We start from the raw sequence: 13,770 nt of genomic DNA, 5'->3' as shown, positions 1-13,770 counted from the left end.
GAAAGCGCTATGTAATGAAATACGTAACTGTATTGTATTGTATTGCTGCGATTGGCTTGCAACCATGCTGGGATAAGCTCCAGCACACCACGACCCTTGTGAGGATAAATTGATTTGAAAATGGGCGGATGGATGGATTGTATTTAGTGATGGTGAGATGAAGTTCCTTGAAGCATTCAGGCATTCAGGCTTAGTTCATCATTCATCAGTAGACACAATTTACACAACTCACTTTAAAGGATTAACGATCCAAATGGGCCCCTGACCGTATTTCACCAGTAATTATTATACATGTATAATTATTCTAAATTTTTATTTGTTTTGAAAGCGTTGAACGTGGCTTTCACTTCACACGGGAGTGGTTGAAATACCGTCACCTGCCGTGCAACGAGGGTAACACAAGTTACAAAACAGCAATTTTTTTTGAAGTCACGTGTGTTATGCAAACGCCAGTGGTCCGCCTGCTAAACTGCTACCTCAAACGCTAAACATCAAAAATAAGCTGTCAGTTTCTATGACGCATACTTGACGTATTTAGTTAACGCGTCCAAATAGTTCAGTTTTTGCAGGGTTAGCGATGAAAGGCAAACCCTCCAAATCAGATGGCTTCGAGTCCAAAAAAGGTGTGCGGACAAGTTAGTGTGCTTCCATTAATCGTGCCTGACATTGTCTCTTGTTGTCTGTGTTTTTGCAGGGTCTCTTCTCAAGTCCACAGGAATCCAGAAGAAAAGTGGACATAGCATACTCCACTACATCTACAAGCAGTCTCTGGGCCAAAGTGTTCATACTCAAATGAAACAGGTAGCTCAGCTGCTGTACAGTGTTGTTTTTGGCAGCCGTTTTAGAGATAGTCTTAGTCTTTTGGGCCAAAATGCTTATTAGTTTTAGTCATTCCTGTTCGTGATAGTTGAAAAAAACAAACTAATAAGGTTTTAGTCTAGTTTTAGCCAGCTTTAATTAAAAATAGACATACAATGTTTCCACCCAATAAAAAAAACTTCCTGATCTACCAAGGAGTATGCATTACTCACAGATAAAGTGTTACCGCTGGACTCAATGTTCATTACTCCAAAACAAGCCAAGAAACAAAACATTTTCTTTGGCAGTTGTTGTGGCTTTATTTCCGTGAACCAACGTGCCCACGTGCAATGAACGTACACACGCCCGAAATATGAGCAATGGCTGAGGAATACTTAAAAGGATGAAACACACATGACACAAAAGGCAAAATAACTAAACCAAATAGAAGCAACAATGTTTTAACAACATAGACGAGAATACCTGTGTGATTTAAGAGAAATAAGTCACACATATTCTCCTATCATCCAACTAAATAGCAGAAAATAGCCCACGTATGTTGTAATTCCTACATTTGCCTTAATCTACTTTTAATATTTGATTATACACACAAGATAATGAATTGACATTAGCTCAACCAAAATAACTTAAAGCCTTCAGTTAGCCCATTTGTGCCAGGAGTTACGTGGAAAACTTTAAGCTTACAATGACATTTATCACAAGCCGACTGTCGAGTAACATTGAATGATAGCAAATGTTAGTTACAGTATGATATGTTAGCAGGCCTTGTTGCGACTTACCTACAAAAAAAATTCGTACCATTCTGTCCACCTAGTTTGCGGCCACATTTTTCCGTTACCGCCATCTACAATGCGTTCATTCTGTTGTTCTTTCTGCTGGGTTGGACAGAAAGCATATCCATTCGTTTTGTTTTTTTTGGGGGGGGGGGGGGGTTCATTTCCCTTATATGGTTTTGTTTTGTTTTTTTAACTTTCAGTGCCTCCAAGAGCCTTTTATCCGCTCGCTCACTTTGTACCATTATCACGCGTCAAACCATCCGTTCGATCGGCGAGTCACCTGCCTGGAGTGGCATCCCACTCATCCCACCACACTGGCATTGGGCTCGAAAGGTGGCGACATCGAGCTGTGGGACTTTAAGCTCCGTGACCGGAAGATGTTCATCAGAGGGGTGAGCCAGCTCTCTGCGAACGTGATTAGGCATCACAATTGTGCTTGGCTTGATAGCCTGCTGCTGCTTCTCTGTTCAGATGGGTGCTGGAGACTCAGTTACAGATATGAGGTTTAACCCTTTAAACCCCAATCAGCTGTTCACATCATCCATGGGGGGTACTACTGCCCTCCGAGATTTCCATGGGACCCCCCTCACAGTCTTTGCCTACACAGATACATTTAAGTAAGACTGCGGTCTGCCTTTATTGTATTTGGGTCTGATCATTGATTCATCAGTCTTCTTCAAAGGTGGTCCTTATTGGTTTAATCCCACCATTCTCGTTTTTGAAGGAGGCATTTTATGTCAACCCCATAAAGATTAAATCATTTGCAACTACCGTATTTTCCGGACTATAAGTCGCTCCTGAGTATAAGTCGCACCAGCCATAAAATGCATAATGAAGAACAAAAAAGTATAAAAAGAGTATAAATCGCATTTTGGGGGGAAATTTATTTGATAAAATCCAACACCAAGAACATACATGCCATCTTGAAAGGCAATTTAAAATTAAAATAAAATAGAAAACAACACGCTGAATAAGTGTACGACATGCTTACCTTACATGACGCATAAACAACGAACTGAGAACGTGCCTGGTATGTTCAAGTAACATATTGACTCACTCACTCACTCCCAAAGACGTTTTTAAACGTCTTTTCAGACTTGGTCCAGAATTGGCCGGTACTGAGTGAGTTAAGAGTTATTCAGATAACTATAGCATAAAGAACATGCTAAGAAGTTCACCAAACCATCAATGTCACTCCAAATCAATAAATCCAATGAAATCTTCATTCTCTGTGTCACTTTAAAACAACTCCACCAACTCCGGAGGTAGAAGATGCAGCGCTTCCTCCTACGTTGCTTACATCAGACTCATCGTGGTTTTATCAACACAGCTCTAGAGCGGCCTCTTGTGGTTAAGTGTGAAAATAACATGTGAAATGATATAATAATGTGTTAATAATTTCACCTATAATTCGCTCCAGAGTGTAAGTCGCGCCCCCAGCCGAACTATGAAAAAAAACTGCGATTTATAGTCCGGAAAATACGGTAAGTCATTGGCGGAAAATCTTGGTGTGAGCGTGGTCGTAATGTAAACTAGCTCCTGTTTCATTACAGTGGGGCAGAAATGTAAAACGGCTCTCTTAATAAAGACATGTTTTCTAGTACTAGGTAGCTAAAAAAAACAATAACTTTGTTGTGCAGTTTCACACTTGGGTCAAGTTCAGCTATTTGTATGCCAACAATAAAAAGATAATTTTCCGTAGTAGGTCTCCTTTAATTCCAAGTGCCCAATCATGTGTTTGTGCGCGTAGAATGGCGCTGGAGACGTCATCGGAGGGATGAAATTTTGCCCCACGGATCTGTCCCGAGTGTACGTGGCCTCTGGTGAGGGCACACTGACCATGCAGAGCTTTGAGGGCCTCACAACCACCATTATAGCCAAAACGGAAGATTGTGGCCACCATCACCACAACGTATGGTGAGAAAAGTGTGGAGAAGACTGATGAAAAATCCGTGACCCTATTTAGTTGTTTTAAGATGTTGAATACAGATTTTAAAAAGGGTTTTTTCCTGATGCTGTACCCACAGTTCCTGGTACTGCTGTGTTGACGTGTCCATTAGCCGACAGATGCTTGCGACTGGAGACAATGTTGGAAATTGCCTCCTGGTGGGTTTAGATGGGCAGAAGGTGGGTGATCTTTTTTTATTTTATTTTATTTTTTTAATCATAGCGGTTCCTGTAACAATTCTCACATGGAAACAAGAATGACTTCATCTTTAACCCCCACATAGGAATACTAAATGCTTTTTGGTTTTCTTTCAATATTGTAGATTTTCAGTGAGAAGTTACACAAAGCCAAAGTGACTCACGCCGAGTTCAACCCACGCTGCGATTGGCTGCTTGTGACGGCATCAGTAGACCACACAGTGAAGCTCTGGGACCTGAGAAACATGAAGGACAAGAACAGCTTCCTTTATGACATGCCTCACGAGAAGGCCGTCAACTCAGGTGCTGCTGCTGCAAAAAAAAAAAAAAAAAAAAATCACATTATTGCAGTTTATTGCTCGGATAATTTAGTTCTTTTGAACAATCTTTCATTGTTCACAGCACATGCTTATGTGCACTGCTTGTACTAACAACATAGGCTCAAACACTCAACGTTGCCAAATTAGTCCATGATGATTTTTCAAATAGGCGACTTTTGCGTGATTGCAGATTTTTCCAGTTTTGCGTAGGACAAGAAAGGTTACCCTGAATCTTTTAGAGACGTTCAACAATTTGCTGACTTTGATTTGGAAGAGAGGAAAAATGCTTAAATTTGGCCTGATCAGTACATGTGCACCCGGCTTGTTCCATGAAATTGTCACATGATCCTCATACATAATTTTTTGTGACATCTTCACAGCCTATTTTCATCCCTCGGACTGCTCCAAATTGGTAACAACGGATCAGTACGACCAAATCCGTGTGTATTCATCCTCTGATTGGTCGAAGCCTCAGCATATCATCCAACATCCGCACAGACATTTTCAACATATCACACCCATCAAGGTTGGTTGTCTCCGAGTTTAAGAATTCTCCCGAGCCGTCACAAAACGTGCTTGATGCAAGTCAGGGGGGGAAAAAAAACAAAACTTACCAAGCCAAACTTGCTTTGTCAACATTTCTACAGGCTACATGGCATCCTATGTATGACCTTATTGTGGTGGGTCGTTACCCCGACGACAGGATTTGCCCGGGCGAACGGAGAACCATCGACATCTTTGATTCCAACACAGCCGAGCTTGTGTGTCAGTTGCACGATCCCAATGTTGCGGGAATCAAATGTGTGAGTAGAGCCGAGCAATGTGAGCATACAGACAGTTCACGTGCACGTGAGCCAACTGAATATTACACCTCCTGAATGATTACTTATTCACTGAGCACAACTGCTCAGGTTTTATATGCCACTGCAATAAGGAGTAGAATGTGTGTTCACATTTGGTCCGACAACAGCTTCCTGTTGCAACAAGATACATCTGTTATATTGTGTCGAAAAAAAATAAAATTCACAATGTTTATGCCAAAAGAATGCCCCCACTAGCTGTATGCTTACACATTGGAAAACGTCATTGACGGGTCTAATGGTGATCATCAATCGTTGTGGTGTCATGTCCCTCGAAGCAACATATTTGAACCGAAATAGTGGAGCAACACAAAGACAGAAAATTTCACAGTACTCACAGGCATATATTCTTTATCCTCGATAATCCATTCATCCATTTTCCGATCCGCTTATCGTCACAAGGGTCGCAGGGCGTGCTGGAGCCTATCCCAGGTGTCTTTGAGCAGCAGACGGGGGACACCCTGAACCGGTTGCCAGCCAATCGCAGGTCCTCTATAATAAAAATGACAAATATTATTGGAGCTGCTGAGGCCCTGAGAGTCAGATTAACGTTTAGGTCTGTATTGGAGGATAACACTAGAGTGTTTTTGTTTTGTTTTTTAACTCCCGTCACATCCAACTCTCACATAAAAAAAAAAAATAATAATAATCCCATTCCAGTCCTAGAATTTAGTAACAAACAAGCAAACAAAAAAAAAAAATCCTGTTCCATCCTGCTCCAGGTGAAAACAACTTCCGTTCCCGTCCTGCTCCCGTTCAGAATGACTCCCACTCTCATATCGCTCCCATTTTGGAGGTCAGATACTTTACATTAAAAATGGCTTTTTTTCCCCTAACTGTACAATCCCATTCCCATTTTCTCATGTGAACGTTTTATCCTGTACCATCCCAATACCATGAGTAAAGCTAAAGTTGACTCCGAATCCCCTACGGATTTCCGAAAAAAAATGTCACCCTCGAGTCTGTATGACTTGTATTTGTGTGCTGGTTTTCACATGAAAAAAAAAAATCACATAGGTTTTTGTTAGGGCTTTTTTGGGGGGACGTCGAATCAGGTCAAATACCAATAGATCAAATGAAGACGCAAACACCCACACACGCAACCTGACTGGCAGTATCGAAAGGAGCTGTGCTGTCTATTATTAATCTTGGTTTGTCTTCATCTCTAATCTAGATCACAGCCAAATCCCCATTCCAATTTGTTCTAATCTTTGACCCACACCACACAAATTCCCCCTTCCCCCTATGCCATCTGAAATCCCATAATTTGTATTAAAAGGCTTTTACTTCTCAATACTCCTTATATTGGGGTATCCAGTTATACATAGTGATATTTTACAGGGTGTCTGGAGATGATCTTGAAGAGTTTTTGTTTAGATTTTCTAAAATGAAGTCCTTGTCTTGCTTCACTTAAATGACCCTTAATGCTTCAACACTGTCAGTGGTGGAATTAACTAACTAATTAAATACTGTCATGGCATAAAAAATGGTATGTCGCCGCTGTTGGACTATAATTACGCTGCTTGCACCTTGTGGACATCGTAAAAAAAAAACATTCTGTATTTTGAAGTCCTATTTTTTTCCTACTCCATTGTGTTGGTGTAGAAGGCAAAATCAAAATGCTTCCGATCGAACTGAAACGCTGAATATATGCTGAATGTCATCTATGTAAACCATTGTAAATCTCTTTTTCAGATCAATAAATTCAATCCATTGGGAGATGTGATTGGCTCTGGAATGGGTAAGCTGATAAAAAGTGTTTGACGCCTGTTTTTTATTTTATTTTATTTTTTTATGCTCCATCTTAGATGGTATTTGTGTCACAGGTGTATCGGTGGTACTTTGGGACCAGGATGAGTCATTGTTAGGTGATGAACACACGCCGCAGGAGGAAGTGTCTACCTCGGCTGAGCGACCACAAAGGGAACGCGGTCGTCAGCAGCAGGCCACCCGGAGCAGGAGAAGCGGTGCGGATCAAAGTAAACTCAGGAAAAAACTGCTGTCTGCGCACGAGTCGGAAACGTCGACCAAGACTAAGTGCGCAAAGCGCACAAGAAAGCTGTGACCTGAAGCTTGTGTGTATAGAGATATATTTTTTGTTACTTATGTTTATGTGGTTTAAAATGGGATATTATAAAAACACATTTTCAGATATAATTGTTTTCTACTGAACTGTTAATAAAGTGTTATTGTTTGGACCTGTTTCTTTTCCGTATTTTCTTGTTCGAAAAATCCTACGGCACACTACAAAACAAAAATGTTACAGGAAGTCTGCCTGGCTTCTCTGTTGTTAGTATCTAATCTAGAGGCGAAAAAGTATGAAATTGTCCCGATTGAGTTCACAACCTTATTAGGTTGAGGCAATTGAGAACAGATTCTCATTTGCATTGCTGCCCTGGCAGGAGACAGCAGAGGAAAACACAGCATCATCAAAGCAAATTACAAACTATAAAGTTTAACATTACAAATCCTGGACTAGAACTGTATGAATAAGACAGGAAAAACTAAATGGAACAATGACGCGGAGATGTCGAGGTTGTGAATGAGTCGAGCCTTTCCCTCTTGATTGACGGCAAGAGGCGGGGTAGACCCTGGATTCCTCGGCAGCCAGCCTTATTGTTATTTGTTCGTTCACATTTCACATCTGAGTCATTCTACTTCCAACCGCGTCGGGGTGAACACATCAACTTTAATCGGGGATTTTTTACTCGCCAGAATGAAATGATGCCAACATACCTTCTGGAAGATTTCCTGTCTATTTTAGTGTCACAACTTTAGATGACATACCATACATCAGTATGTGCTTAAAAAAATAAATTAATTAAAATATATATAAAACAATTCAGCTTTTTAATGATATGAACAATTTCCTGATTTGTAGGTTAATCATTGTCTACATATGAAAAAAATATAAATGGAATGATTTGGTTAAAAAAAAACTGCCCAGATGACAGTTTTGCACCTTTTGATATTTTCTCAGTCAGCTATTGTGACCTGGAATGACCTTCAGTTCACAGCTGCGCCTTATCCGGTGTGAAAACTGAAATGTGACATTTTTGACACATGGTAAACGAAACAAAAAAAAAAACCCAGACTAATCAGAATACACAAAAATAAAATGTTCTTTCTATACTGTATTACTTTAACTTTCACTTTGCAGGCCTTTTATTTTGCCGCTTCTCGTTTGCGCTCTTATAAATTTCCCGCAAGTTGCCTCGCTTCTGTTTCCGTTTCCATCAATGCCGGTTTTGGTTGACCCAAGTGCTCATCTATTTGTTGATTATTGTAGCTGTAAATTTGAGAGCGATAGAAAACGACGCGTGATTTATTTTGTGTATTTTACTTATTTGCGTTGAGCTGGTTTAATTTTCTCTCGATTTCTTATTCTGACTCAAAAACAGACTGCAGTCAAATGTATAGTGTTTTTTTTTTCTTTTAAAATCTTGTATCTGAAATAAATGGTGTCAAGATGAATGGCAGGAAATGACAGCAAGAGTTCTCGAGAACAGACGTCGATCGCGAGCAGCACCTACAGGTGCGTTATTTCCTACACGTATAGGCTATAAACGAGCTTGCATTGAACCAGTTTGACAAGTTCGCCAGCATTGATGGTGGCAGCGCGTGCGGAATGAAACGCGAGCGCTCAGCGGACGAGAAGAGCAGCAAGGACCCACACGAACACTTGACTCATATGACCGTCCCTCTTCAAGGTAATGGCAACGCACAGCGTCATCTCCAGAGAAGACCTCATTTGTCCTCGGTGTACGGACATCTACTGCTTCCCCGTTCTCCTCCATTGTGGACATAACGTTTGCAAAGTTTGCCTGCAGCAGTTCTGGGAATGGAAAGGATGTCAAGAGTGTCCGGTGTGTCAGGTGGTGTCTGTTCCCAAAAGACCTCCCATCAATTTGGCGCTGAAGATAGCGGCGGATCAGCACCACGTGGAGAAGATGAGTCGAGACCGTTGCAGGTTTCACGAGGAGAAGCTCAGCGTCTATTGTCAGAATGACGAGGAGCCCATTTGCCTGGTGTGCCAAATGTCCAAACGGCATAAAATTCACGAATGCTGTCCGCTGGATGAGGCTGCCAAGCAGAAAAAGGTACAAAAAAGAAACCTCGATCACTATCGCATTATGCTGCGCACAAAAAGTTAGGGACGGAGACAATCAGGATGCAGCCTTTGTGATGCTGTTCATATTTTTACGTGATGAGCTCAAGATAGCGCCGAACTATTGATCAACGGTACCTCACGATTGGCAGGATTTAAACAGCACGTTCCTCGTTGAGCTCGTGTCGCGGTGGCATCGGCAGGTTGAATCAGATGCAGAGAGACTGGAAGAGTCACAGAAAGGCATAAAAGTGAACAATTCGATTCATGGATCAACCCTGCTGTGAATTTTTGCTTTTGGTTGACAGCAAGTGAGGCAAAAATGCCTGAAAACGTTCAGACCCGCGTTAAAAATTTTGAATACGTAATTAAATTTCACTTGGGAAAGTTCGAGGGCGTTTTATGTTCACCCTGATACAAAGTCAGTAAGTATTCTTTCGCTTAGCGAGGGGAATACCTTCAAATGTTCCGCATATCTTTGTTGTTGTGAGCGATAAGTCACCAAACAAAAATGATTTGTAGCGATACATTTTTTTTCTATTCAAACAGCAAATTGCTTATCAGAATTTTACTCCGCCAAAAGTTAGAATCGGCATCAAAGAATCCATATCGGTTTGGCCCCCATGATCTTGAGAAAACCTTAATTTTACCATTTAAACATTATGAGACCGGAAAAGTGAACCGCGACATTGTGAAGAACGACTGACTATACCACCCGGAAGCCGTATATCTCCAACTTTTTGTGAGTACAACATTAGAGGTTGACACGGAGAGGTTGACACTTCCATGTTATTGTGAACATGTTAGAAAGACATTTCAGGCAGGCTGGAGTCCCTGAAGAAGAAGCTGCAGACTCTCAACAAGACGAAAGATAACTGGGAAAGAACACGGACATTTATACAGGTTTTATTTACAACACACACACACACACACACTCCAGTGTTCACATTTTGACTGAGAGGCCGCGGTCACATTACAGAGGCAAGCGGACGAAAACAACCGAACCATCAAGGAGGAGTTCCAGAAGTTGCACACGTTCCTTTTCAAAGAGGAAGACTCCCGACTTCAGGTGCTCGCGCAGGAAGTCGAAGTGAAGGTCAAAGTGATGAGCCTCAAGCTGGAGTTCATTGAGAAGCAGATGAAGAGCCTGGCGTCTGTAATCAGGGACACAGACAGAAGACTCAAAGGAGACGATTTGTCTTTCTTGGTGGTACGTACAAACGCACGGAACTTTTCTTCTCCGTAAGTCTTAATCATGGCTTTTAAATATCTCGTTTTTACTCTGTAGGACTACAAAGACACCAAGAAGAAGTGAGTGTCTGCTAGTGCCCAGGATGCATTACACAGTCCATGAGATGATGATGATGATGATGATGATTTTTTTATTTTTTTAAATGCAGGCTCAAATGCAATATCAGAGAACCGGAAATAATCCGAGACATCCTGATCAACTCTGCCGCACATCAGGCGTCACTTAAATTTCAAGTTTGGAAGAAGATGGAGCGCCTCGTTAAATATGGTGAGTTCTCAAAAAAGGGTCAAATGAGGAGACGGCGTTCAAGCGCTTTGAGTAGGGCTTCAAGCGCTATACAAGTGAAACTCTATGTACCAGGAATTAGTCTCTTGTGGATCCGAGAAAATGCAGCGGCACAATCAGCTGACATCAGTGCTGGCAGCATAAATTCAATTCACCATTGGACCATTGGATTGAATGGTCGTCTGTCTATATATCTGCCCTGTGATTGACCGACGACCAGTCCAGGGTAAATCAGCCATTATCCAGCTCACCCATGACCTTGAAAGCGATAAATCGTATCGAAAATCGATGGAGGGATATTTACCTGGGTGGTCAATACACTGGCTCCAGTTAAAGTCCGAATTCATGTATTTCACTGACCCTTTGAAAATCCTCTCTCAACAATCTTCCAGTTCCGATCACGTTGGATCCCAACACGGCCCAGGCCAACTTGCAGCTGTCTGAGGAGCTGAGCTGCATGCAGTACAGCAGTCAGCGGATGCTCCCGGACAATCCGGAACGCTGCACGGGAGGAGTGTGCGTGCTCGGGGCGGGCGGCTTCGTGTCCGGGAAACACAGCTGGACGGTGGACGTGAGCCGGGGTAAAGACTGGTACATCGGGGTGGTCCGGGAGTCCATCCAAAGGAAGGGCGCCATGTCCCTCAAGCCATCCGACGGGGTCTGGATCATTGGAGGGGCTATAGGGAGCATCCTGTGGGCTCAGACTTCACCTCGCACACGACTGGAATGCAAGCAGAAACCCGATAGGATTACGCTGGAGCTGGACTATGACAAGGGCAAGGTGGCATTCATCAACGCTGCAGATTCAAAGACCATTTTCGTATTTAAAGACAAGTTCACCGAGAGGATCTTCCCTTACTTCTCTACTGGGATTCATGACGAGGGCAGCGGCCCCTTCCCCCTCACCATCTGCTCTCAGACCATCACGCTCGCCATCGCAGACAAATGAAGACCGTATCCGTACATCCATCCAGTTATTGCTCCATCGTCTATTAATCCACTGATCCATCCACTGATCAACCATCCATCTTCATCCACCCAGTTGATCCATCCACCCATCCATCCATCCCTCTCTCCAGCCATCCATTCCCATATCAATCAATCCAGCCATTCACCTACCTTCACTTCATCCAGACATGCATTTGTCCATCGATCCATTCATCCAACTCTTGATCCAACCACAGATCTGTCTCTCATCCATCATCATCATCATCTATTTGTCTGCTGATCTGGCATCTGCCCCCCCCCCCTTACATCATCCACCAATTCATTCCTTGACCTATCATCTACAGCACTGATGTCAAACCCAAGGCCCGGGGGCCCGATCTGGCCCACCATGTCATTTTACATGGCCCGCGAAAGCCAACTTTGATGATGCTTGCTTAAATCCGTATCAAAAATCACATTCTCATATGTAATAAATAGGAGAGGTATTGTACGTTTTCTTGTTCCCAAACCCTTCAGGACAATAATTTAAACAGTAATAACAGCCCTCCAAGGGAAACGGTAACTACACTGTGGCTCGCGACAAAATTGAGTTTGACACTCTCAATCTACAGTCGTCATCGAATGATCTATCCATCATCCATTGCTCTTCCCATTCATCCACCAGTCATCCATCCCACCAAACATCTAGCATCGGTCAGCCCTGACACATGAAAATTGTGTTGTATGTAGTACATGCAACATGTAAACTGTACACACATAAATGACAAGCCGCCCACCCACTCGGTACTTACTCTGACAACATCCACATATTAATATCAAAAGATACAGATTGTTTTATGCATGAATGTATGCAGATTACCACAAATGTGCTTTGCTTGCCAAACTTGGCTGTAACAAGTTTCGCTCTGACCGACCAATTTGATGGAAAAACAAATTGCATTATTGTCGTCTCACTTCTATTGTAGTTCAAACCACGCGTACACGATCACCGTGCTGAATGTGAAAATACAAGTCTGTCTGTTCAAGGAAAAAAATGGCTCGGCATTGTCAGACATTCATTAAGTCACTCCAGCTATCACAATGCTGTAAATCATGCCAGACTTGTTCCTTCTTCATTGTCTATTATCATGCTTGTTGTTGTTGTTGTTGTTTTTTTTTAACCTTGTGTTGTGATGCCAGTAATTGAGTCCCCCTGTGGAAACCAATAAAATACATCCCGTTTCAGAAAATACGTCCAAATTTGTGAATTTTACTGTCATTCATTTATGGCCCAGTCTAGTATCTGTACTCTTTGACAACAAAGTCATGTTGTTGTAACACATGCCGAATGTGGCTCGTCATCGTCCTGCTGAAACGAGTAGGGACGTCCCTGCAAAGACGTTGCTTGGATAGCAGCATATGCCGCTCTAAAATTGCTATGTACAGTCCCTTCCAGCATCAATGGTGTCTTTATAGATGTGCCAGTTACCCACACCTTGGGTCATCACACCCCTCCATACCAACACAGATGCTGATTTTTGAACTTTGCGCCGATAACAGTCAGGACATGACGCCCATAATTTCCAAAAACAAATGAAATAAGGACTAGTCAGACCACAGCACCGTTTTCCACTTTACATCAGTACACCTCTGATAAGCTACGGTCCAGAGAAGCCGCTGGTGTTTCTGGGTGTGGATTATATGGCTTTTGCTTCAAATTGCATTTGTAGATGTAGCAATGAACAGTGTTAACTGACAATGGTTTTCGGAAGTGTTCCTCAAGCTATGTAGTAATATCCTTTACATAATGATGCCTGCTGTCATTGCCGTGCTTCCTGAGGGATGAAAAGTCACGAGCATTCAATGGCGGTTTTATGCCATGCCGCTTATTAACGGAGATTTCTCCAGAGTTTCTGAATCGTTCGATAAGATTGAGGTCCATAGATGATGAAATCCCTAAATTCCTTGCAATGGAATGCTCATGTTGAGCAATTTTGTTGTTAAACTGTTGGACTACTTGCTCACGCACTTGTTTACAAGGTGATGAATCTGATCCTATCGTAGCTTGTGAACAACTGAGCCTTTCGGGGTTACTTATTTTATTCCCATGACAATCACCTTTTTCCAATGACTCTGTTCACTTGTGGAATATTCCAAACAGGTGTTTTATGAGCATTACTCAACTTCCCCATACTCTGGTTCAATGCGGCCACTACCTATTTAGATGCGCTAACGTGGAAAGCCTGATGGTGCGCCCTGATTTTTTTTTTCCAACATG

The 13,770-nt window shown here is 42.3% G+C and overlaps 2 protein-coding genes and 1 long non-coding RNA gene across 4 annotated transcripts; 2 read left to right on the top strand and 1 right to left on the bottom strand.

The window, feature by feature from the left end:
* The first annotated feature begins 428 nt into the window (after positions 1-428).
* ddb2 (damage-specific DNA binding protein 2) lies at positions 429-7,118 on the top strand. 2 transcript variants are annotated; one of them, XM_086109837.1, is made up of 10 exons: positions 429-623; positions 695-801; positions 1,796-1,987; positions 3,346-3,512; positions 3,623-3,722; positions 3,866-4,043; positions 4,441-4,586; positions 4,708-4,863; positions 6,616-6,661; positions 6,747-7,118. In XM_086109837.1, the coding sequence occupies exons 1-10, from the start codon at positions 578-580 to the stop codon at positions 6,983-6,985; spliced, it is 1,377 nt and encodes a 458-aa protein (XP_085965963.1). In that variant the 5' UTR covers positions 429-577; the 3' UTR covers positions 6,986-7,118. The 2 variants fall into 2 exon arrangements, with proteins under 2 accessions (XP_085965963.1, XP_085965964.1); XM_086109838.1 differs by lacking the exon at positions 3,346-3,512 and adding an exon at positions 2,067-2,212.
* Positions 7,119-7,589: 471 nt separating this feature from the next.
* On the bottom strand, positions 7,590-9,840 carry LOC147206349 (uncharacterized). Its single transcript, XR_015100804.1, has 2 exons — positions 9,167-9,840; positions 7,590-9,003 (listed from the first exon to the last, which is right to left on the bottom strand). It is a non-coding gene; the product is annotated as an uncharacterized LOC147206349 (long non-coding RNA).
* Positions 8,634-12,742, top strand: LOC147206348 (zinc-binding protein A33-like). Its single transcript, XM_086110112.1, has 6 exons — positions 8,634-9,020; positions 9,836-9,931; positions 10,008-10,238; positions 10,317-10,339; positions 10,429-10,547; positions 10,958-12,742. The coding sequence occupies exons 1-6, from the start codon at positions 8,634-8,636 to the stop codon at positions 11,512-11,514; spliced, it is 1,413 nt and encodes a 470-aa protein (XP_085966238.1). The 3' UTR covers positions 11,515-12,742.
* Positions 12,743-13,770: the final 1,028 nt, after the last annotated feature.

Source organism: Hippocampus guttulatus, chromosome 4, assembly GCF_054856545.1.
Source record: "Hippocampus guttulatus isolate MCC_2025c chromosome 4, RoL_Hgut_1.0, whole genome shotgun sequence".
In the NCBI taxonomy this organism is placed as follows: Eukaryota; Metazoa; Chordata; class Actinopteri; order Syngnathiformes; family Syngnathidae; genus Hippocampus; species Hippocampus guttulatus.
The sequence above is the reverse complement of the archived record's forward strand: the minus strand, read 5'-3'. Positions and strand labels throughout refer to the sequence as shown.